Source organism: Enhydra lutris, unplaced genomic scaffold (genome assembly GCF_002288905.1).
Source record: "Enhydra lutris kenyoni isolate GAN:26980312 unplaced genomic scaffold, ASM228890v2 scaffoldscaffold10, whole genome shotgun sequence".
Lineage (NCBI taxonomy): Eukaryota > Metazoa > Chordata > Mammalia > Carnivora > Mustelidae > Enhydra > Enhydra lutris.
The window spans coordinates 42034777-42059023 of record NW_019154094.1 but is presented as its reverse complement, the minus strand read 5'-3'; the positions used below and the strand labels follow the sequence as shown (position 1 = coordinate 42059023).

At 41.3% G+C, this 24247-nt stretch overlaps 1 protein-coding gene across 2 annotated transcripts in view; it reads right to left on the bottom strand.

The window, feature by feature from the left end:
• LOC111143854 (autophagy related 7) overlaps nt 1-24247 on the bottom strand; it is a 243616-nt gene that overhangs the window by 201063 nt on the left and 18306 nt on the right. For both annotated transcript variants that reach the window (XM_022497813.1, XM_022497812.1), the window contains exons 4-8: nt 16764-16881; nt 14713-14790; nt 11306-11422; nt 9842-9991; nt 441-529 (exon numbers count right to left, since the gene is read on the bottom strand). In XM_022497813.1, the coding sequence (XP_022353521.1) occupies nt 441-529; nt 9842-9991; nt 11306-11422; nt 14713-14790; nt 16764-16881 (552 nt within the window). The remainder of the gene's footprint in view (nt 1-440; nt 530-9841; nt 9992-11305; nt 11423-14712; nt 14791-16763; nt 16882-24247) is intronic.

The window sequence follows — 24247 nt, the reverse complement described above, 5'->3', positions numbered from 1 at the left end:
CATATTTTATGTCCATGATGACTAATGATGTTGAGCATCTTTTTAAATGTATATTGACCTCTTAGATACCCTCTGTTTTCATTATTTTAGGGCTAGAAGTAAAGGAAGATTGCAGCAGTAAGAAAATCCTATGTGAGGCTGACCCAGACAGCTGGAGGGAGGGGCTGGAATTTCCAGCTTGGGACCTCTGGCTGCTCACTCTGCCCTACTCTGAAATGTCTTTAGTGCAATATGGTCAGTCTGCAGCTCTGTAACATACCTGCTTAGGGGCTCCCATTGATGGAAACTGAATCATGACTGATGAATTGATTTATTATCTGGTTTCTATGCCAGAAATGAAAAAATGCATTGGAAAAAAAAGAGACACAGACAAGAGGTGTACACAGTGTCAAAAATAGAGTGACAGAGACAGACAGACACAGACACACACATGTAAATACCATCGGTGTGCTGCTAGGACCAAAAGATTCCTCAAAGGCCATCCAGGATGCTGGGCTAAGTTACAGGGATCATATACACCAATTGTTATCTGTGAAGAGAAAAGATGTTTTGAGTGAGTCAAGTGTCATGTCAGGTTCATAGTACAGACACTGCTAACAATTCCTTTTCCCTTTTATGCTATTCTGCAAAAGCACTAACAATTAGATGTTAGATGTTAGATGTTAGAATTAGATAGATGTTAGAATTAGATAACTTGATGAAGGGCTAGAGAGTAGAGAAGACCAGACCACAGGGCTTCTAGATGGAGGGGCTATCGAATTCTTCTCTGCAGCCTCCACACCTTGCAGTAGGCTTGGCATAGTAGGAACTAGATACATTCAGAAGGAAGAAAGATTGCAGGGAAAGTAGCTGGGAGGGAAGACAGTCAACTGTCAGGGCTCACACAGAGAACATCCTCTCATAAAGAGACACAACCTGTGAAAACTACTAATGTTTATGTAACAAAAAAATCAAAGAAGGGCCACTACCATTACAAGCCTACAGTCAGATCAAACGAAAAAGTCAGATGCTCTTGGGGTGTCTAGGTGGCTCAGTAGGTTAAGCCTCTGCCTTTGGCTCAGGACATGATCTCAAGGTCCTGGGATCGAGTGCTGCATCGGGCTCTCTGCTCAGCAGGGAGCCTGCTCCTCCCCACCCCCCGGCCCTGCCTCTGCCTGCCTCTCTGCCTACTTGTGCTCTTTCTTTCTCTGTCAAATAAATAAATAAAAATTTTTTTAAAAGTCAGATGCTCTTGATATTGTTAATATGTATTTCCTTCCACTCCATCCCCCTTCAACTCCCTCAACACTGACCTCTGTCTAGAAAACTCTATCCAACTTCAAATACCATTTCTTCAGTGAAGACTCCCTTTAGTGGGAATAGTCACTCTGCTGTGCTTCCACAGCAATTTGTAGATTGTACATACCATTTTTTACTTTTTCTTCTTCCTTGCAAAAGATAATGAGTACATAGCACCCAGATCTTAATTTCTAAATACCATTCTCCAATAAAAGGAATCAGGGCTCCTTGAACACATGGCTAAGTCTAGGGCTGAGGCAGGGAAAATACAAGATGAGCCTGCAGCATCTTGTATACCAGAAAGTAAGTGCTCAACAAACAAAGGCATGGAGCCATGCCAAGGGGACACCAGAACCAACTGAAACAGCATTCGATGGTAAGGCTAGAACAATCTGAACAATGCAAATAAATAATGCAGGACTGGATTATAATCCAAGGTATAAAATAAATACCTGTGAGTCCATACTGATATAAATGATGGGATAAATAAAAGTAAGAAGGTGAAGAGGCAAGTCTTCCTTATAGAAGATTTCCAAACAATATACTGCCCTTTCTAGGAGTAGAGCTTAATCCTTCTCCTCCTGGAGAGTGGGCTAGACTCAGTGACCTACTCCCAAAGAACAAACAGTAACTTCACAAGAGACAAACCTGGCAAAGACTACCTTAACCACGTGATCAAGTTTAACATCATCATGGATGCCGTGTGCATATCAGGCACCCGAGATATGATGCAATGACTAGGGCAGCTCACCCTTGGTGGCTTTCTTCCCAAAAACCCATAACCCCCGTCTAATCATAGGGAATCATCAGACAAATACAAATTAAGGAACATTCTATCAAAATAACTGTCCAGTACTCTTCAAAACTGTCAAGGTCATCAAAAACAAGAAAAGTCTGAGGAATTACTACTGACCAGGGGAGACCAAGGAGTCATGACAACACAATGCAATGTAGTCTCCTGGAATGGCTCCTGGAACAGAAGGAAACCGTTGTGGGAAAAACTGGTGAAAAGGAGAATAAAGTCCAGAGTTTAGGTAAGAGTAATCCACCAATGTTGCTTTCTCAGGTACTATGGATAACATCAGAGAAAACTGAAACTGGGTGAGAGTGTATGGGAATTCTCTCTGCACTGTAGTTTCAGTTTTTTAATAAATCTAAAGTTACTCCAAAATAAAAAGTTTATTTCAAAGAAAAGAAGACAATGAGCATCTAGAGAGCAGGGAGTATCTTTTTCATCTCCCCATGATCAGTTCACATATACATACCAGATACTTAGTGAATGCATGTTGAATAATGAAAAGATGGATGGATGGATGAGTGGGTGGGTAGGAGAGAGGGAAGGAGGGAGTGAGGGTGGATGGGTTGGTGTGTGAAAGGAGGGAGAAAGGGAGGGATGGAGGAAAGATGGCTGGGAGAGAACCATAAATCAACCGACAGGTTTCCTTTATAGGTATAGTTTTGGGTTAAATAAATAAAAACACAGTAGAATTTTAGTTACTCTAGATCCACTAAGTTCCATAAGAATGGGGCCAGGCCAAACAATTCCATTTATTTTACTACAGTGCTCAATATAATATTAGACAGAAAGCAGAAGCTTAACCCTTACTCAGAGAAAGGAAAAGAAAGGAAACAAAAGATAGAAAGTCAGGAAGGCAGAAAGAAGGCAGGCAAGCAGGAAGGAAGGAAAGGCCTATAAGTCCACCATCCAGAAAAAACCAGCATTAACACCTTGGTATATAATCCCCCTTAATTTTATCTTTAAATAAATATATTTTTATCACAACTTTGATACAATTATATAATTTTAGTATAATTTTTATTACTAAATGAAAATGAGACAGTGCTATAAATACTGTTTTATAGCTCTTATTCTATTGTTAACTCTCTTCTATGCCAATAAATGTCTTTCTACAACCTCTGTCAGTAGTGGCTGAATGGCATTCCATTGTACTGGTGCACCACAACTTTTTTGCTATTTCCTGTATGGAAGGACAATTAATTAGCCTTCATCTGTGCTCAATAAAAATCTCTGAAAATGAATTCTACTATAGTACTATCAGATTTACTGCATTGTTCCAAGAGTACTCTTTTTTTGCTACCTTCTCTATGTGAAATTTTCTTATTCTTAAGAACACTGAAGGGACACCTGGGTGGCTCAGTTGGTTAAGCGGCTGCCTTCGGCTCAGGTCATGGTCCCAGCGTCCTGGGATCGAGTCCCACATCGGGCTCCTTGCTTGGCGGGGAGCCTGCTTCTCCCTCTACCTCTGCCTGCCACTCTGCCTGTGCTCGTGCTCTCTCTCTCTCTCTCTAACAAATAAATAAATAAAATCTTTAAAAAAAAAAAAAAAGAACACTGAAGCTTTTTGTGTAGATGCATTTCCTGTCTTTAATGCAAACAGACAGATTCATATTTTATTCAATACAGATTCAGACATATAACTATCCTTTCAGGAAACACAGAATATCTTTATTTGAGACTTCCTTTTCCATGGAAGACAAAATACCAGCATCCAAGAAGCTTTTAAAAACAGAGTTTGCACAGACTATTCTGAGTACCGCCCCTTGCTACATGACTGGCCTAAGGCAAATCAGTCAAATCCTTTAAGCCTCAGCTGTTTTTTTTTGGGGGGGGGAGGGGTAGTCAGAAAGGGGCAGGGGGAGAGAGAGAGAGAGAAAGGATCTTAAGCATGCTGGGCATGGAGCCTGACGTGGGGCTTAGTCTTATGACACTGAGATCATGACCTGAGCCTAAATCAAGAGTTGGATGTTAACTGACTGAGCCACCCAGGTGCCCCTAGGCCTTGGCCTTTTTTTTTTTTTTTTTTTTAAAGATTTACTTGAGAGAAGGGGGGGGAGGAGGGGGGGGGAGGGGGGCGGGGCGGTAAGCAGAGGGAGAGTGGGAGAAAGAGAGAATCTCAAGCCACCTCCCCACTGATCGCAGAGCCTGACACCGGGGCTTAATCTCGCGACCCTGAGAGCATGACCTGCGCCCAAATCAAGAGTCAGACACTGAAACTGACTGCGCCACCCAGGCATCCAGGTCTCAGCTTTTTAAACCTGAATCTCTGGACACCTACTTCACAGAGACACAGTGAGGATGACAGGGTATGGTACTGACATGAAAAGTCCTGTATACGTGTAGTGCTACTAACATTATTCGTGCTTCCAAATCTCCAGTGGTGAGCCTAGCCACGTGTATCTGTATAAAGTGTCGAAGCGATGCTGGTGCTGTTGAACTAGTCCACACACTCTTGGAGAACCATTAGAGAAGGTGATCTTGTAGACTAAAGAGGAAAGTCTGTGGGGCCATTTTTCATTACCTTGGAAAGTCTGGACTGGTTCTATGTCTTTCCATTCTCTGTAAATGTGGTCCACGCACCAGTAGCACCACCTGGGAATCTGCTGGAAATGCAGAATCTCAGGCTCCCTGTCTCCAGTCCCTTGGATCCGACTCTGCATTTTAACAAGGACCCAGGTGAACTGCACGCTCACGGCAGGTTGAGCAGCTCTGCCCTGCTCCTCAACTCTCTCCTGTCTTGGTCTTCATATTTGAATGTGCGTGACAATCACTTGGGAAGCTTTCAAAAATCCTGCTGCCTGGGTCCCACCACTCGAGGTTCTGGTTTTGCTAGTCTGGGCTGTGGCTTGAGCATTAGTTATTCTAAAAGCTCGCCAGGTAATTCTAAAGCACAAGTTACAAAGACCTCTTGAGAGTGCAGCGGTTGCTTAAAGCGGCCTCGCTCTGTGCGGGCTCAAGCAATGTCTATCACATGCATCTTTCCATCCCTAGTGCCTGGCACAGTAATGGATGTTCAGCAAATTCTGCTGAATAAATGACAGAACTGGCCATTTCTCCAGGCCCCACTATATGGGATGCTCTGCCCCTTATACCCCATCTTTGGGCAGGGATCCTGGGACGCAGCTGGAGGGAGGGAGATGGTGGCTAACCAACAGAGATCTGAAGCTCACATATAAAGCCATGGTACATACAGCATCTTGGCTGGCCCTTATCCCTCCCCTTTCCTTTCTCAACATACAGGTTCTCCCTTCAGTGACATTTTCACACTGGGATTGCCCTGGATGAGAATGTGACAGTTTAATCTCAAAGGACTTGCTCTGAGAGATGAGAGAACCCGAAAAATGAGGCACTCCCCCCAGGGCTCCCTCTGAATGAAGACGTTGTCTCCCTTGAGGTCTTCTGGTCCTGTGGGAAACTGCCACCACCTGGGACACCCTTCAGCTTTATTCCCTTCTGTCAATCATGACAGATGGCATCTGCTGGACAAATTACATTTAAGTAATCATTGTTTTGCCTTCACATTTTAAAAAATTTATCAAAGACATTTACAACTCTATTATCCAGCAAGAAAAGGGGGAGAAGGGTGAGGCTGGCATTCTACTTCTATAACATTTAAAACAGCTTAGAAGAAGAAAATGACCTGATGTGGTAGAAAAAGCCAGAGGTCAGCAGGCATGTGTTCTAATTCTACCGCTAACTACCGATTTTCAGAACTTGGGGTGTGAGTAGGCAAGCATACTAACATAGGGAAGAAAATCGACTGTGGAGAAATTCTCTCCTTACCTATAAAATGGAGGGGTTGCATCATTTCATCTCAAAGGATTCCTTCTAGTTCCAGAATTATAGAACTTGATAGAACATTAAAGAGAAATAAAATCCTACATAGGTTATAAGACAACACAGACTTATTAGGCTCAATCTTACTGGGTATTTAAAAGCTACTCAATTTTTATTTAGGAAGAATCTACATAGCCTCAATCCAGAAAATGACCTTCATATTGAGACTCTGAGTTTCAATTTTCAAATGTGACTCAATAAATCTGGACTCTTAGCAGATGCCTTATTCTCATACAATTTCTCTATACCTTAGGTTTCTCCTCTTTGGAGAACTCTGCCTGCACATGGAGACTGGACACAAGGCAAGCTCAACGAATGCTAACTATAACAGCAATGTAAATAAACTCTATGTCGTACCTGCACTGACCCTTCTGTTCAGTTCAATCTGTTATCATTACGTAGCGATCTACCTTCCATCTCAAAGTTCCCTTTTTCCTAACCGGCAGAGAAAAAGAAGGGGATAAGTTCCAGTTTATCAAATACTTTCCACATTTAGGTTTTATCATCTATAAGTGTAGAGTTGGGACTAAATGAAGTTATAGAAACAAGAACGTCATATTAGATACTGTAAGTGGTGCCTTATTTCAAAGAATGAGTACATTTCTGACACTACATACAAAGGCAATGAGATAGGAAGGTAGTAAGAAAAAAAAAAAAAAACTTTTTCTGAGCAGGAAAAAACAGGAATCAGTTTCTTAGAGCAACCTGACCTAAGATGAGCTACAGAGTAGGAATGAACTGCTGAAGAGAAATCTATCAACCACACAGGGAGGTCAACTTCGAGATGCTTTAAAGTAACTCTCCTACCCACATGAGGCACGCATGAGTACAAAAAGCAAGCATCCAGACAGGAAAATGACAGAATCCATTTGATATTAGGCTGAACATCCTTTAATATTTCTTTGATTATTCGAAAGTGATTCCAAAATCTTTAAGTGCTTTCGGAACCAAATCAGGAATCTCAATCACTGTAGGAATTAGTCAGCACAATGCTAGGTAAGCCAGCTTAACTGTTTGGGTAAATAGATTTTTTTTGTTGGTGGTAGTGGCAGCCAGAAATCATCATGGGCTAGGAGTTCTGCCTTCTCCACCTGGCTTTGTCACACAATCATTGTGTGAAGCTGGGCAAATCACTTCTTTTATAATACCAATCAGTAGAAAGAAGCAAAATGTAATGGGGGGGGGGAGCTTTGTTTAGAAGGTTGTCGAAATAAATGCTCCTTTCTACTTGGCCGAGAGCACACAATTCATTGAAGTAGCTCAGTCATGCTCTGGCTATGGTCCACCCAGTTATTTGCTGAAAAAGTACATGAGAAAGAAAAGAGGGCAAAATTGTCAACTTGAGTACCTTCAGCTGGAGAAATTTCCACACTGCTCCCTTAAAACACACTTATCTGACAAATGGCCAACTACTACTCAAATACTTGATGGAACAGGAAATGCGCAAAGGCAACTACATGTTTTAAAAGTACAGGATACAAAAATCCAAGAATCTAATGCACTGCACTGTCACAGACAGCTGCCAAGATGCGGAGCTTTTGCTAAGTGAAGAAAGACGCCCGCTAATAGCATACCAATTGTTGTTCCTTTGCTTCGCTCCTGTCTAAAGATTTTAAAACCCCAGAATTAAAGGCTAATGTTGTTAAAATTACAAAATGTTTCCCAAACATCCAATCTTCAATAACTGCTCTGAGGAAAGCAGAAGACTCAAGCAAGCTTTCCCAAAAGACTGGCAATGGCACAGAGATATGGGCTGTTTTTGATGGAATCACAAACACTGGCTTGAAAGACAACTAATTGTTAATGATGCGGTTGTCACCGTGACCAGTAAGTGGAATCATAGTCTCACTGAGGGAACGAAGTATGTAAATAAGGCCCTTTTCTAACTGGTTCAAATGTGTAAAATGTGTAACATCCCAGGGCTGGTCTGGGTGCATGGCTGGCAGGAGGGAAAACCAGCACAGTTTGTGAGCCATGGTTATGACAGGCCATGGTAGGCCAGAGCTGGCCTGAACAGACTTGGGAAAGCCAACTGTTACCATCTCTTCCCATCTCTGCGTTCTGTGACTTCATGTTGGCAGCCTGAACTCGGCCATGGTGGGAGGACTGACACCATGAAAAGAAGCCAACATACACAATCAGGGTTTTGCCCCACCGGAGAGCCAGCTGTCAAACATTTACGAGCACACCACTGATCATAGACCTTAAAATGTCCAAACCCTTTAAGTCAGTAGTTCTCTATCTAAAAATCCTTCCTAAGGAAATAATTCAAGGTAAGTGGGTAGAGGGCAGGAATCTGATGCACAGGGAAGCTCCTAATAATGAAGAAGTATGAGAAAACTAAATGTCAAAAATTTGATGTTATCTATCAGAAAGGAAGTTGATACAGAGTGTAACGGTATTATGCTAAATGTTACAATAAAAAAAATAATATGATATCATCTTAGTCTTTAAAAAATAGAAAAAGATTAGTAGGAAATATACAAAATGTTTACTTTAAAAAAACCTGAAACCTTAAAATAATAGTTGAATAACGTCGTGAGAATTTAAAAACAGAAAGATGCAGCTGGAAATAAAAATCACAAATGGAACCATCCTTAGTGCAGTTCATTTATCGACCAGTACTCTCCCACTGGGCAACCAATCAGCACTGTCCAAACTAAAGTGATAAGCTATTCGTGAGTTCCAGTCACATAGTGGCTCTTTCAAAAAAGATCAAAAAGAGGATAGAAAATGGAATGCTTAGTGCCTAATAAAGTATTATTTTGTGAAGGAAAATGCTAACTAATATAGTTGAGAAAAAAATGCACTTAAAAAAAGGTATCAAGTTCAGGCTAAGAAATAATCAGGGCATCTATTAGAGGTCTCTCTTTTCTCAACTCTGATATATCTACATGGCTAATGAAATTATCCCACTTGACTTCATAAGCTCATAAAATTCATCAATTGTTTATTTTTAATTTACAATCCCTTATATATGAGATAGCTCACTATATATACTTCTGAAAGACACAGTACTTTTTCATTTGTTCAGAATTTTATTGAGGGCCTAAGACCAGTTTAAGATATTTTGTAGATGCAGATACATTAAGATACAAGCTCTGCCCTTTAGGAGCTTACCATCTAGGATAGAACAAAAAGTAACTTGCATAAGGGAACAGGACAGAAAATGAGGATCAGAAAGTAAGTGCAGTGAGATCGGAAAAGGAAAGATCACACATAGCCAGGCCACGCTGTGAGAAGGCTTCACCATGGAGCTGGAATTCCAACAAGGAGAGTTTCTCAGGATTTTCACATAGAGTATGTTTCAGATGATATTGTGTGAGGTCAAAGAGAGATATAGAAAAAGTCCTACATAGACTTGTTTAGTGGGGGGTAGGGGTGCGGGTGAGGGTTCTCTGAAGAAACAGGCAAGCTCAGGTGAGCAATGGTTTATGAGGAAAACAGTGGAAGATGAAGCAGGAGAAGTGGCCTGGAGCCAGAGGGAAGACACCATTAACCTGATCACTGAATGACAGGGTGAATGTGAGTAGTTTGAAGCAAGTGGTGGTAAACAGGATGGAAGCAAGAAGACTCTAACTATCCAGAACAGAAGTAATCAGGGCCTGAACTATGGTGGTAACTCTGGAAATAAGTTAAAATACAGATACAAAATATATCAGGAAGGAAAACTGAAATAACTTTATCACGAATCGGAAAGGAGGAACCCAAAATTACTTTGAGGTGTAAAAGAGCTAGGAAAATCTGGAGGAGAAGCTGATCTGGGAACAGCAGGGCTGGGAGAGGATGAAGATTAAAGAATGTTCCACAACATTCCTTGGAGGGCTAAAGAAATCTAAGTGATTTTGAATTTTGCAATGATCTATTAAGACAAGAACATCAGATTTTTTTTAAGAATAATAAAACAGAACTCAGAGTTTTTCTGACCTTTGTCCTTTGGTCTTGGAAGAAATCACTGTAGTGTTTAAGCAGGGAAACCAGCACCATGTTCTCATCATACTTGATTAAGAAGTAAGGTAGCGCTGGGACTCCTTCTGTTTGACAAAGATCATCATATGCACGCTCAAGGCCTTGAATCTAAGAACAGAAAACATTGAGTTATTCTCCAGACGATTACTTTCTAGTTCTGAGCTAAAAATTAACATAAAAGGTACGTTAAAGCCAGAAGACTAGAAACGACTGAGCATACCCCTGTTATTCTTTTGTAGCAAATGAACATAGAAGTACCCCCAAATAATACCCCTTCACTTCTATGTAACCCTTTCCACGTGCATGGTGGTGTGTCTTAGACAGGGGCACAAGGTTTTGAGGGGACACTTTATGGTACAGCATGGTGGCACCCTAAAATGTTAATCACAATGGTGTAGAGAGAGCTCCAAACATTATTTCTCTCCTATAATAACCAAGCACTGAATCCACAACTGATGAATTTTACCTTGAACCTTTCCATAAAATAACAGCATTACTGAGACATACCTCACTTACTAGACAATTTCACCCATGTAAAGTGCATAATTCAGTGCTGTTTTTAGCATGTTTGAAGGATTATGCAACCATCAGTGCAATAATTTTAGAATATTTATAGAATGTAGGATAATTTTAGAATATTTATGTCACTCCTAAAAGAAATCTTGTTTACATCAGCAGTCAGTCCCATGGCATTATCCTTTTCCTCCACTTGTCTTTCTTCTTGGGAAATTAGTTCCACAAAATTACAACCTTCAATTTGCCCTAAACAAACTTAATAAATACTATTTTTTCATCAATTAGGGTTTCTCCCTGGTGTTAGAATTCACGGTTTAATGATTGATGTGCTTCATGATTTCAAATCATCTTGCCACTCAATCCTTGCCTCAACGACAACTGGAATTCTTTGGTTTAGAGTCTGTGTTCTACTAGCCTGATTATTTTCACTGCTCTCCACTAGACCATCTCTGATGACTATATTGTCTTTCTTAGACCAAAAAGACTAGATCTCTGTCTACCATTTCTGATGTAGAAGTTCCACAACCTGGTGTGAGGGTGGTAGAATGTCTTCTATTTGTTCTCAAAGACTCTTCCCAAAGTATACTGCCTTAGGATCCTCTATAGTGAAAGTGAAAACCACATTTTGGCAAATTCTTGCAGACTTTCAACATGTTCCTATAACTCCTCCCTTCCAGCTTAGCCTTTCACCAAATGTCACTGAAAACTTTAAAAAAGTATCACTCAGTACTCCTTCAAAATGATTTTTACAAACATTTTGTAAATAAGTATCCTCCTAGTACCATCTTTGTAGGATTCCACGGTGACCATCTCTCCATTCAGACAAGTGCCTGTCTTTAGAATGAACTAAAGTACTCAAATGTATTAAACCCAATTTTGCCTGCATTTTATTTAATTTCTTGATACCTGTTTTGGTGAAAACCTTTGATCCAAGCCTACCGGCCCTTGAATGAGGGGTATACTCTCTGGAAGGCAGAGAGCAGGGAAGCAAAACCAATAGTAGAAGTGGTACTTCTTTAGATCCTAGAAGAAAGGATATAACAGGATATCAGAGTAGCACCAATGATTAAACTGGAATGCATCCATTAATGTAATTCCCCATCGCCATCTAGATAGACACCTTGATGCACACAAAATAGGATCAGATGGTCAGAAAGTCTCATCTCCAACAGAGCTCATGATAGAATACAGAATTTTTGTCTTTCTCTTAAAACATTCCCATATACCATACACTAATACCTCATGACAAACATATTAGCCACTTGCTAACAAAAAGTGTTAACTGGCAATTACCATCATCACTGCTAAATACACAAAACCACTGCAGGACATAATTATTATCCCATTTTATGGACAGAAAACTGAAGCTTAGAGGTAGGTGAAGTACTTGAACAAAACAAAGATACTGAGTGGTGGGGAGGGGGGTAGAATTCTGTTTCCGAAATTTAAGTTCTGTCCTAGTACCACACATACTATGGTACTAGTATGTACTATACTACCTGGGAAGGCCCAATGAATGGAGCATATTATTGAAAAGGCTGTGCCATCCATAACCTCTACATGCCTGCGATAATAAAACACTGCTTTCAGAAATGCCTTGTTGGTGTAATTTGAGTCAACAACTATTAAACACTTGCCATGTACAAAGCAATACATTAGACACTCTGACAATTAAGAAGATAAATAAAAGCCAGTCGAGCCCTCAGGCAGCTCACTCTCTGTACCCGCAGAGATAAAGTGAGTCCATAATTAATAGCCATGGGTCACAGAAGAGGTTCTGAGAACAAAGGAGCATCAGCAACATTGAGATTACATCTTTAGAGGTATATCTTCCACCAGCAGAAGCGAGGCAGGGACAATGACTCATGAAGCTGTTCTTGAAAACTGTTCCCACTCAGATTGGATGCTCTTGCCCCTGAATTCTTACAGCTTTTGTGGCCTAAGTTACTCCTATGGTGGGTCTCATAGTTCTATGGGTGTTTAATAGCTTCTCCATCAGTTTATTTATTTGGCTAATCAGTATTTCTTCTTGAATTTTGCTAAGAATAAAGAATAGATAGTTGTTTGATGACTTCTTATTAACATATAATTCACATACCATAAAAGTTACCATGTTAAAGTGTAAAAAGCCCCCATCAGTTTATTAGTTAGAAACACCCATGGGGCGCCTGGGTGGCTCAGTGGGTTAAAGCCTCTGCCTTCGGCTCGGGTCATGATCTTGGGGTCCTGGGATAGAGCCCCACATCGGGATCTCTGCTCAGCAGGGAGCCTGCTTCCTCTTCTCTCTCTTTGCCTGCCTCTCTGCCTACTTGTGATCTCTGTCAAATAAATAAAATCTTAAAAAAAAAAAAAAAAAGAAAGAAAGAAACACCCATCCACAGAACTTCCCATTCCCCCTTCTCGCCAACCCCTGGGAACCGTTCATCTATTTTCTGTCTCTATGGATTTGCTTTTCCTGGGCTTTTCATATAAATGAAATTTTACCATATAACTTTTTAAATATAAATGTATATATAAACATATGTCTGAAAGAGGAAATCTAGTAATTACAGTTTCCAGTCTCTAATTCTGCTATTAACTGATCAACTAAGAACAAATTCCCTTTTGATGGCAGCAAAACAAACTACAAAACAGAAATTAAAGTGTCTGTTCATTTGAGTCCTAAAAACAGCAGAAAGGAAAGTAAAAACACCTCCACAGATTATTCTCTTCCTTATACTTATATGATTTGTCATAACTGATCTTTAGTCAAAGGTTAAACAATTCCAGATGAAGGACCTCACAATTTCTAAGAAGCTTTATCAGATTATCTTCAAAAGAAAAAGGCTTGAATTTCTTAGAAATTCTTTTCAGGATACAAAGGACCTAAATTAAATTAAACATAAAGCCCTTTGTGTTTGAAGAGACTTTTAGTTTTTTTTAAAAGGCAGGTTAAGAACGATCAGTAAAAAGGGCAGTAGGGCAAACACACAGAATTCTTGGTATAGAAAACGTATTGATGTTAAAGTAACAAACCTAGAAATCTTTAACTAGCACTACTTATGTATCTCTTAGTAGCAGATCTACAAAATTGCTCAAATTTATGCAATTAATTCCAAACTACAGCTAGTAATCTCATAAAGAATTTAAACATTTTTATATCTCTCCCACTATTACACAGAGAGCATTATAACTTGTTAGGAAATGTGCTCCTTATAGATAGCCTCCCTTTGGCTTGGCCTTCAGTATGATTTTTATCATTCTCTCCTTTGCCTTGGGCAGCAAATCAGATAGGCAGCATTCAGAAGAAACAGAGGATTAGTTCATGAAGGAAGAAGAAAGGCAAGACCTATAACTGGGCAAAAGGAAGGAAGGAAGGAAGGAAGGGAGAAAGGGAGGGAGGGAGGGAGAGACGGGAGAGATAGATGTGGGGAAGAGGATTAATATCCAAAGCTGATGAAGCTGGTAAAACAAAACACTCAATATATGTTAACATCAATATGTTTATATGCCTTCTCCAAAGAATTTATCCTAAAGAAATAAAATGAGCAGAAATAAAAATCAGTGTGGCCAATACTGTTCACTGCAGCATTTTTTAAAGTAGTGAATATTAGAAACAACCTAGATGTACAAGAGTCTAAAGGACATACACTTGACAGAATATTACACAGTCAACTTAATTAGAAAGGCTAACTTTATTTTACACAGAGATATATATGTATGCAGATATACACACATGCACATACACGTGTGCAGTGTATATGGCTGGTCTCTATAACCAACCCTTACATTTCCCCACACTGCCCACCAGAGACCAGGTCCTTGCCCCTACTTCCCTAGGCAGCAGATGTTACACTTACACAAAACATTTCTCATTCTTAAAAAAACAGCTGTTTAGACAAACTATGCAGTGTGAACTCCTCTAGTCTGGAAGCTGTTGGGGGATAGCCAGGATCCCCAAGATGTCATCTTTTCCTTATGCTGATGGACCCAGCAACTGAGTTCTGTAGGACTGTAGTGAACAAAGACACTGGTGAGAAAGAACCACTATTCTCTGAAGCTGACTTGACTGTCCCGAACAACAAGACATGGGTCTCGGTGTTCCATTAACCATGCAACTAGCAACAGTATGGTCAGAATGAATTAACTTTGCACTAGTGATAAATGCCAACACTATTGGGCGACTTATCAAATGAGTGTTTCTTGAACAGCTCTGAATTCAGTAACACCAGGTAGTAGCTTTAGTGAGAAGAGCGCAGACTGTCCTATTGGCACCCTGGACTCGGCCGGGGCATTTCAGCAGTCTGTCTATGACTGAGAGTCCATTTACTTACTGCAAAGGTCAAGAGGAGGAACTTGTTGAGGAGGACAGGGTTTTCGAGAGCGGCACCTGATTTTACAGCTTCCCATATCTGTCAGAAGAAAGAGAAGGGTCAAGGCAGTTCTCAGGTGTCTCTGAGCTTCTCACAAATGAAGTATAGAGGTGAAAAGCTCTAAGCTCTTCTTTCCTCCAGGCCCAGCATCACTTACCCCAGGCTGTCGAGTGGGTTGTTACCTCACTCTGGCCACTCTGGATGGCCTCTCTACCACCACAAACTCCCTGTGGGGGCTGAGGAAATTGACAGAACCCAGGAGCCTCCTCTCACTCAGACTCAGCATCCAAGGAGGAAAGCAGGCCATTTTCATGCCTTCATTATTACCTCCAACAAATATTTACTGATTGTCTACTATCTTACAGGCACATCAGGATTATAGAATAAAAGACACAGTGCCAGGTGCCTGGGTGGTTCAGTGGGTTAAACGACTACCTTTGGCTCAGGTCATGATACTGGAATCCCAGAATCTAGTCCTGCATTGGGCTCCCTACTTATTGGGGAGTCTGCTTCTCTCTCCTACCCTCTCACCTCTCATGCTCTAATAAATAAATAAAATCTTAAAAATAACAACAACAAAAACCCTGACACAGTCCCTACCCTCAAGAAGCTTTGGGTTCAGTGAGGGAGACAGGCATAAATGTCCAGATACACCACCAGGTAAGACATGCTACCTCAAAAAGATGTGGAATTCCTGGGAGGAGCATTGAACTGGGCTGGGAAGGGGTTCTAGGGGGCAGTGATTTGACCTAGGTATAGGGGATTTCTGAAAGTATCACTTAGGATTATCTTGCCCTGAGACATGAAGGAAAGAGAATGAGTTTATGCATACTCAGCAAGTAGTGTGACCAGAAGCAGAAGCTGGTACTGGTCTATAGCTGCTGATCACAAGGTTTTAGTAGCTAAGATTAGCTGCTAAACTTTATGTCACTATGCAAGACAAACAGCTGCACCAAAGGAGCCACTGGGTGGAAGATGGAAATAAACAAAGAGAATTCTGTTCCTACTGTTGACATAATAACCCTGGAGGAGCTGGAGCAGAGAAGAGCAGGCCCCATGGCTGAAAAACTAAGAGGGTGGGGGAACTGCTGGGGAGTGTGAATCGGGGTGAAGGCTGAGCCACAGGGTGAGGGATGGGATTTCTGTGGGGAACAATCTGTGATTTTTGATAATGGAAGAGAACCCAACCCAGCTCCTTGGAGACAGCCTTTGAAATGTGTAGCCAGACCAGGAGCCCAGGGCAGTCAAGCTACAGGCCAAGAAAAACCACCATCATCACCTGGGTCACAAGCTACGTCCATCTCAAGGGATGTTAGGGATGGCTTCCTTAAGACCAAAGGCAGAAGATCTCCTTCTCTGACCGTGGCACCCATACTCATTTTTTTTTTTTAAGATTTTATTTATTTGACAGAGAGAGAGAGAGATCACAAGTAGGCAGGCAGAGAGAGAGAGAAGCAGGCTCCTTGCTGAGCAGAGAGCCTGATGTGGGGTTCGATCCCAGGACCCTGAGATCATGACCTGAGCCAAAGGCAGAGGCTTTAACCCACTGAGCCACCCAGGCGCCCTAGATGGAGTAGTTTAGATTTAGCCTTAAAGATACGAAGAGACAATACAATCATCTCTGACAGCATTATAGTACTTAGGACTGGAAAGCCATGTGGCACAAAGAAGAGAAAACCCAAAGGCACGTAGACACAGGGATAGAACTCTTAGAGATAGGTCAAGCTGCTTCCAAATGCTAACTGGAGAACAGCAGCAAAGCTTTTCACAACTGCCCTGCCATGGTTTTCTGGCCTATCCCCAGCTGAGAGGCTCAATGTCTTCTCCCTGAACTTCCTGCCAATGCAGGAGACTGTAAGAACTCCCTCTGGGAAATAAACCAAAGCCTGCAAGGATCTTTAAGTACGGACTCTATGCTAGTTTCCCTGACAGACCCATACAGCTGATCAGAACCACTGGGCCTACCAAGACCAGGGAAGACAGGACAGATACATCATCAGTTCCCAGCTAACCTCATCTGCTGCTTGCTCCAAAAGTAGCTTCTTATCTGCAGCCTTGAAAGCCTCGAGTGTGTTGGTGTTAAAGAGCGTTCCAACAGCTGGGCAGCAGTGGGCTGGAGTGGGAGCACTCCTAGACATGGGAGAAACATGGTTAGGCAGGCACAGATGGGACAGCAGTGGGAGACAAAAGACAGTGCTCTGCAGGGCAAAGAGATAATCAATCACACATTTCTTTGGGAAAACATGAATATCCTTGCTTAAGAACTAAAAAACTGGAACTATACACACACACACACACACAAAATCTCTATATTCTCTTTACCCTCACTTCTTGCTGTTCTTCCACTGCGCACCACCCCCCATCTCACCTCAAATAGAAATCCATTATCTAGTTTTTACCCTTTCTCATCTTTAACCTGAAAGGGAAACATCATTTATGGAACTTCTACTGCACCAAGAACTGTACAAGTTTTGCATTTTTGCAACAACTCTTTCTCCTGATTAAAGGCTTAAGTAACTCGTCTAAGGTCACATAAAGATAGGCGGGGCAGGAATCTAAAGCCAGAACTAGCAGACTCCAAGGTATTGAGCTGCCTAATCCCTACTCAAACACTCACAGGCTTCAAGGCCCTGCTCCAAACCCTCTCCTTCCTGGAAGACCCTCCCATTTTCTCTGGTAATGGCTGGCACAGGAAACTGAGCATTACATTTTAGTGTGTCTTTAAGACTGACCATCAGAGACACCCGACTAGAGGATACTAAGCTCCCTGAGGGCAGGGAACATGTCTCCCTCTTCTGTCTCCAGACCTCACCCAGCCTAACCAGGCTCCACAAAGAGATGCTGCTGAGCCAACTTCCGGTGGTGGTCTGAGTCACACAGACAAAATGTGTCAGACCTGGGCTACCTGCCAATCTGTCGTGTCACGTGTGTATCACACTCTATACTGTCCCCTTACGGTCTTCAGAGTAATCAAAATCAGGGGAGAAGAAGACGAGTTAATTCTAAGTACAAACTCAGATGTGGAAATATCTGGTCTCCTCTCTGAAATGATTAACTTGTGTTTTAGAGGTTACAGATGCTAAATGAAAATAGGAGCCTAATACTGTTGTCAATTACAACTACTGCAGAGAGAATGCATTTTTATTGATTGTACAGTTTCAAAGACCTCATGTCTCTTGGAGTCTGTACAATTGGGTTCACAGGGGCTGCGAGGATAGAAGATCGAAACCTAGACCAGGTGTGTGGGGGTGTAATGGGTGGCCAAGGCGGCCGTGCCAAATGTTGTCTGTGGGGTGCAAATGCCAAGTCCTGGGAAAAAGTAACTTTCAATGGCCAGAGCCTTCCCTTGGGGGCTGACAAGTTAGCAAATCATAAGCTGTTTCTCACAACTCTACTCCAATAAAATACTTTTCATCCACGTGGGAGGAGGACATCAAAGACTGTCTTAAAGAGAAAGACAAATCACAAAGGAGCAAGACTCAGCTTAGAGGGAGGAAGAAAGAGCACAGTAGTAGTTGGTACACTAGGCCCCCTACATTCAGACTTGGCTTTATAAAATTACTGCTGAACTAGAAGGGACAAAGCTCTGCTCTAATTGTGATACATGCACAAGAAGAAGGGACCCTTCTTCCTAAGTGCCTGACTGTCCCAGGTATGTGAATGCAGTGTTGAACTGTCATCATGGGAAGTCAAGTAACTGCCAGCATGCTGGCCAGGCTCCTAGAACATTAGTGTTCATGCAAGTTAATCAGAGAGCACAAGATGAAGTTTCAAAGGGAAGAATTTTTCATAAGTAAAGTCCCACCAGGGGAGGTAGCCAAGGAAACAAATTTAAAAAGTGATAGTGGGAGGGAAAGCCATTCTGCCAACCTCTCCAGGTTCAAGTTCACTTGTTCCACAACAAGTGAAGATAGATGGCTCAGATGAAGACTGGAAAGAGTCCTGGACTTAGAAACAAGAGAATTTAGTCCACATCCTGGTCCTAGACACATATTAGTTTAGTTTCCTAAAATTCCATTTATATGAAATGCCCAGGATAGCAAATCCATAGACAGAAAGTAGGCCATGGTTACCGGGCCTGGGGAGTAGGAGAAGGGAAGAATGTAGAGTAACTGCTTATGGGTATAGGCTTTCTTTCTGGAGTGATGAAAATGTTCAAGAATCGGTGGTAGCAGCTGCACAACCTTGTGAATACACAAGTGTAAAAACTGCTGCCTTATACATTTTAATTTTTTTTTTATTATTATTATTTTTTTAAGATTTTTTTTATTTATCTGACAGAGAGATCACAAGTAAGCAGAAGCAGGCAGAGAGAGAGAGGGGGAAGCAGGCTCCCCGCCGAGCAGAGAGCCCGATGTGGGGCTCGATCCCAGGACCCTGAGATCATGACCTGAGCCGAAGGCAGAGGCTTAACCCACTGAGCCACCCAGGCGCCCCAATTTTTTTTTTATTATTTTTTTAAAGATTTTATTTATTTATTTGACAGATCGAGATCACAAGTAGGCAGAGAAGCAGTCAGAGAGAGAGGAGGAAGCAGGCTCCCTGCTGAGCAGAGAGCCCGATATGGGGCTTGATCCCAGGACCCTGAGATCATGACCTGAGCCGAAGGCAGAGGCTTTTAATCCACTGAGCCACCCAGGCGCCCCATGCCTTATACATTTTAAAAGGGTGAATTTTATGATATGTAAATTATATCTCAATGACACTGTTAAAAGATCAGAATTAGAAATCTTTCCCAGATAGTAAAGCCAACTGTGAACTCCCAATGATGTAGAATAACCAGGTAAAGGACTGATCTTAGAAAGGCCTCAAGCCTGGACCGGCTTGGGGATGCTATCTCTAGGAACTCAGCCTGCACTTCATTCAGTCTCCCAGCCCTGAGTGAGGGAAGTTCTGAAGCTGGTTTGCACCTGTTATTCACACCTGGCCAAAGGCAGGAGAGACAGGCAGGGTGGTGGCCAGGACAGAATAAATTCCCCAGAAGACAGACAGAGGTGATTTTTCATTATTTGGAGGAATCTCTGTTCTAACTGCACAGCTCTGCAGGCCTATGAGGAACTTTGGGAACCTAGAAGTTATACTTAGTATGGAGGCATGCACCATGCTTTCTGTAGTTATCTGTGAGTGTCTGTTTTGCAACATCTCTAACAGATTCCACTGCTGTCTTTCCACCAATCACACCACATCCCACTTTGAAAGCCATGCATTTAGACTGCCTGTAATTGATTTCAACAGTTATTTGAGCAACTAGTACATGTCAGATCTGTGTTAGGGGCTAATGAGATAGCAGAGATTAAGAGAGCCTGGGTTCTGTGCTGATGATTTTGCATATGAGTCTAATTTCCTTAACTATTTTTTAAAGTTTTTTTGAGGGCAAGGGTTATGCTATTTCTCTAATTAAGTCCAACTTGAAGCTTAGTAAAGAAAATATTTCTTCTGACTGCAAAGATAAATGTTCCTCAAGGGAAAGAAGCCCAGAGAAAGGAAAACTAATGCTTTAATGAGTCAATTTCACAATTATGCAGAGATTGTCCACCAAAATCTACTCTTCCATTCTTAAACAGAAATAGAGTACATATATGCTGCTTGTAGTAGGGCACCACGCTTCCCAGACTCATGCTCTCCCCAGTGGAACCTGAGCAAAGTAATGCATGTCCTTGCCTGGCAAGGCAAAGTGACAATTCAGGTTGTTGGGTTGTTGCTATTGTTTTTTAACTTTTTGTTTGGTCTTTCTTTCAAGATTTTATTTAAAACAAGTTAGTTAACGTATAGTATAATATTAGTTTCAGGGGTAGAATTTAGTGATTCCTCACTTGCATATAAGACCCAGTGCTCATCACAACATGTGCCCTCCTTAATGCCCATCACCCAGTTACCCTACCCCCCCCACCTACCTCCCCTCCAGCAATCCTCAGTTTATTTCCTCTAGTTAAGAGTCTCTTGTGGTTTGTCTCCTTCTCTGTTATTTTATTGTCCTTCCTTTTCCCTATGTTTATCTGTTTTGTTTAAATACCATACAATTTCACTCCTATGTGGAATTTAAGATACTTTTATTTTAAGTAGGTCCCATGCCCAACATGGGACTTGAACTCAACGACCCTCAGTTTAAGAGTCACATGCTCCACCAACTGTCAGCCAAGTGCCCCCTACAATTCTGTTTTAAGCAACACACAAATACAAGCTCTCTAGAATGATGGAGCCATAGAGGGAAGAAGACTGAACCCCAGTCCCAGACTATTAAGTGGGCAAGAAATAAACCTCTTTTGTGTTTGGGCCATTACGTTTTGGAGTCTGGTTTAGCAGTATACCCTACACTAAGACAGCTCTCTCCAGTGCAAAATGGTTGATGCCTGACAAAATACTACTTGACTGCTAATTCACCTCATACAATGTGGAGAACAATGTGGATTCTTATGGTGCTAACCACTGGCAGAGACCCATTAGGCTTCCAGGGACTCAGAGAATAAGGGATTTATCTGGTGCTATGCAAAGCTGAGATACTCTTGGCATCTAAAAATGAGTATTAGGACTGTTAGCTCTTCAGCTGTACCTTATTCCTCTCTCCATGCCCAGTGCCTAGCACATTCTATTGTCAAGACACAGAGGAAGCAATCAATAAGTATTTCTGAAATAACCATTACCTTTTCACATTTATTACAGTACAGAGCACACTAAAATGCAAACATGTATCTTCTACCTCTATCCAGCACTCCATGTTTCTTAAGTCTTTGTATTCCTACCACCTACCCATCCTGCATGTAAGAGGCATTCAGCATCTGATGAGTAAATTTATAAAGATTTCCCCTACAAACCAATGCAGGTGTAAGGCAATAAAAACAAAGAAAGAATAATAATGAAAATAATTTGCATATGAAGAACTCCTTTCTTCTGTGGTACTCCAAGTACTTCCATTAAACTCCCTAGCTGTCTTAGTCTGTTTGGGTTGCTATAAGAAAATGTCACAGACTGGGTAGCTGATGAACAACAGAAATTTCTTTCTCAGAGTTCTGGAGGCTGGAAACCCAAGATCAAGGTGCCGGCATGGTCCGGTTCTGGTGAAGGCCCTCTTTCAGTCACAGACTGCCCATTTAGCTCCACATCCTCAAGTGGTGGAAAGGGCGTGTTAGTTCTCTGGGGGTCTATTATAAGGCACTGATCCCACTCATGAGGCCTCTGCCTCATGACCTAACCCCCTCCCAGAAGCCCCCCCTCCTGACACCATCACCAGGGGCATCAGGTTTTCAACATAGGAAAAGCAGGGACACAAACACTCAGACCAAAACACCAATCATCCTAAGACAGATTCAGAAAATCACAGACTTGTAAAACTGGAAGGAACATCAGAAGCCAAGTGCCAGAGATGAGGAAACTGAATGTGAGGAAATTAAAAGCACTTAACCTAGGTAATAGAGTTAACCCGCCTTAGATAAGAGGCTTGCAGGATCCAGCACTGCCACTAGGGCTGCCCCTCATTCCTGCTCATCTCCTCAACCACATAGCCTCCCAACACTGCAGGTATTCAACAGCGCAATGAAAAGATATGACCAGTCAGATCAAGCAATTTCTGTGAAAGTCATAGCTGCGCGATCACAGATATTCTTACCTCTGTCAACTAAAATTTCTGGATCACTTGAGTTTAAGATGTTTGGATTTTGTAATAAGATCAAAACCTAACTTCTATGAACTACTTTTTAATTGTTCCTAAGAATATAATTATTAAAATCTTTAAAAAAAAAAAACCAAAAAACAGAACATAACCCTTCAGTCTAGTCCAGAGTAAAGATGGGAGCAAGTTTAGCTTTTAATTAATGTTAGAGTCTTGAGATCATATTAAAACTACACTGCTCATATGCCCCCTTGAATATCTCCAAATAATTTAATGCTTATACACTGTCAGCTATTTTCCTTATTATCTTGTAATTGTTTCAGAGGTAAGTTAATCTCTACCAAAACAAGAGAGAGATTACCAGGATTTGATTTGTTTTGATAAGCAATCACAAGGAATTTATTACAGAGCAAGAAAGGTCTGAAGAGAACAAGAAACACCAACACATGCCTTTTAAAGATAAAAAGACTAATATACTTTTTAATATATTAATGTTTTGTTTATTTTTCCTAAGCCTTTCTTTCCCCTCAGAGTGTGACGTGTTATTTATTTTAGCATATCAGATCCCTGATTTATCTGGTATAGGGAAAAGGACTAATACCATTTTAGATTTCTGTTACAACATTAAATCTTGCAATTTGAGATAGAAGAATCAAATGTGTTGACTTTTTGAGAGATTTTAAAAATATATTCTATGGCTAAAATCAACAACACAAGAAACAACAGGCGTTGGCAAGGATGTGCAGAAAAAGAACCCTCATGCACTGCCGGTGAGAATGCCAACTGGTGCAGTTGCTGTGGAAAGGAGTATGGAGGCGCCTCAAAAAATTAAAAATAGAATTACTGTATGATTCAGTAATTGCACTACCGGGTATTTACCCAAAGAATACAAAAACACTAATTCAAAGGGATACATGCACCCCTAAAATTTACAGCAGCATTATTTACAATAGCCAAGTTATGGAAGCAGCCCAAATTTCCACCGACTGATGAATGGATAAAAAAGATGGGATATACATATATACAATGGAATGTTATTCAGCCATAAAAAAAGAATGAAATCTTGCCATTTGCAATGACATGGATGGAGCTAGAGAGTATAATACCTAGTGAAATAAGAGAAATAAGAGAAAGACAAATACCATATGATTTCATGCATTTAAGAAATTAAACAAGAATTTAAAGACACAAAATAAACAAGCAAAGGGGATAAAAAAGAGAGAGAGAAATCAAGAAACAGACTCTTCTGTTTTTTATCTTTAACAGATGGTTGCCAGAGGGGAAGGGGATGAAGGGATGGGCTAAATGGGTGTTGGGGATTAGGGAGGACACTTGTCATGATGAGAGCACTAGGTGATGTGTGACATTGTTGAATGACTATATTGTACCTCTGAAACTAATACAACACTGTATAATGTGGAAGCACTGACTACACTGAAGCCTTCAATTCTTCAAGTATTAATCGTCTCAGAGCCCCTCAATATGGTTTCAGCTCCACTTTTCTGTGTGGAATTCAGTTTGAGACTGCAAACAGTCTAATCAACAAATCCAATGACCCTTGCATTGAATGCTGACCTTTCTGCTTCTGACACTGTTGATCAACTCTTTCCTTCCTGAAAGCATCCATCTATGGTTTCTGTAGCACTTGTCTGGTTCTTCTTCCTCTCTGAGAATTCTTATCTCCTTTGATAGTTCTGTATCTTCCTTCTTGCACCCCCCAATCAGATCCACTCACCAGTCTGGCCCTCTGTTCTTCTTACGTGATAGTCTTCCTCTCTTAGAGCCTCATGATCTCCTCTGCATGGATGACCCTCTCCTTGACTCCAGGGCCTCCTGGGCATTTCCACCAGATGATGTCATCTCAAACTCAACATGTTTTAAACCAAGTAT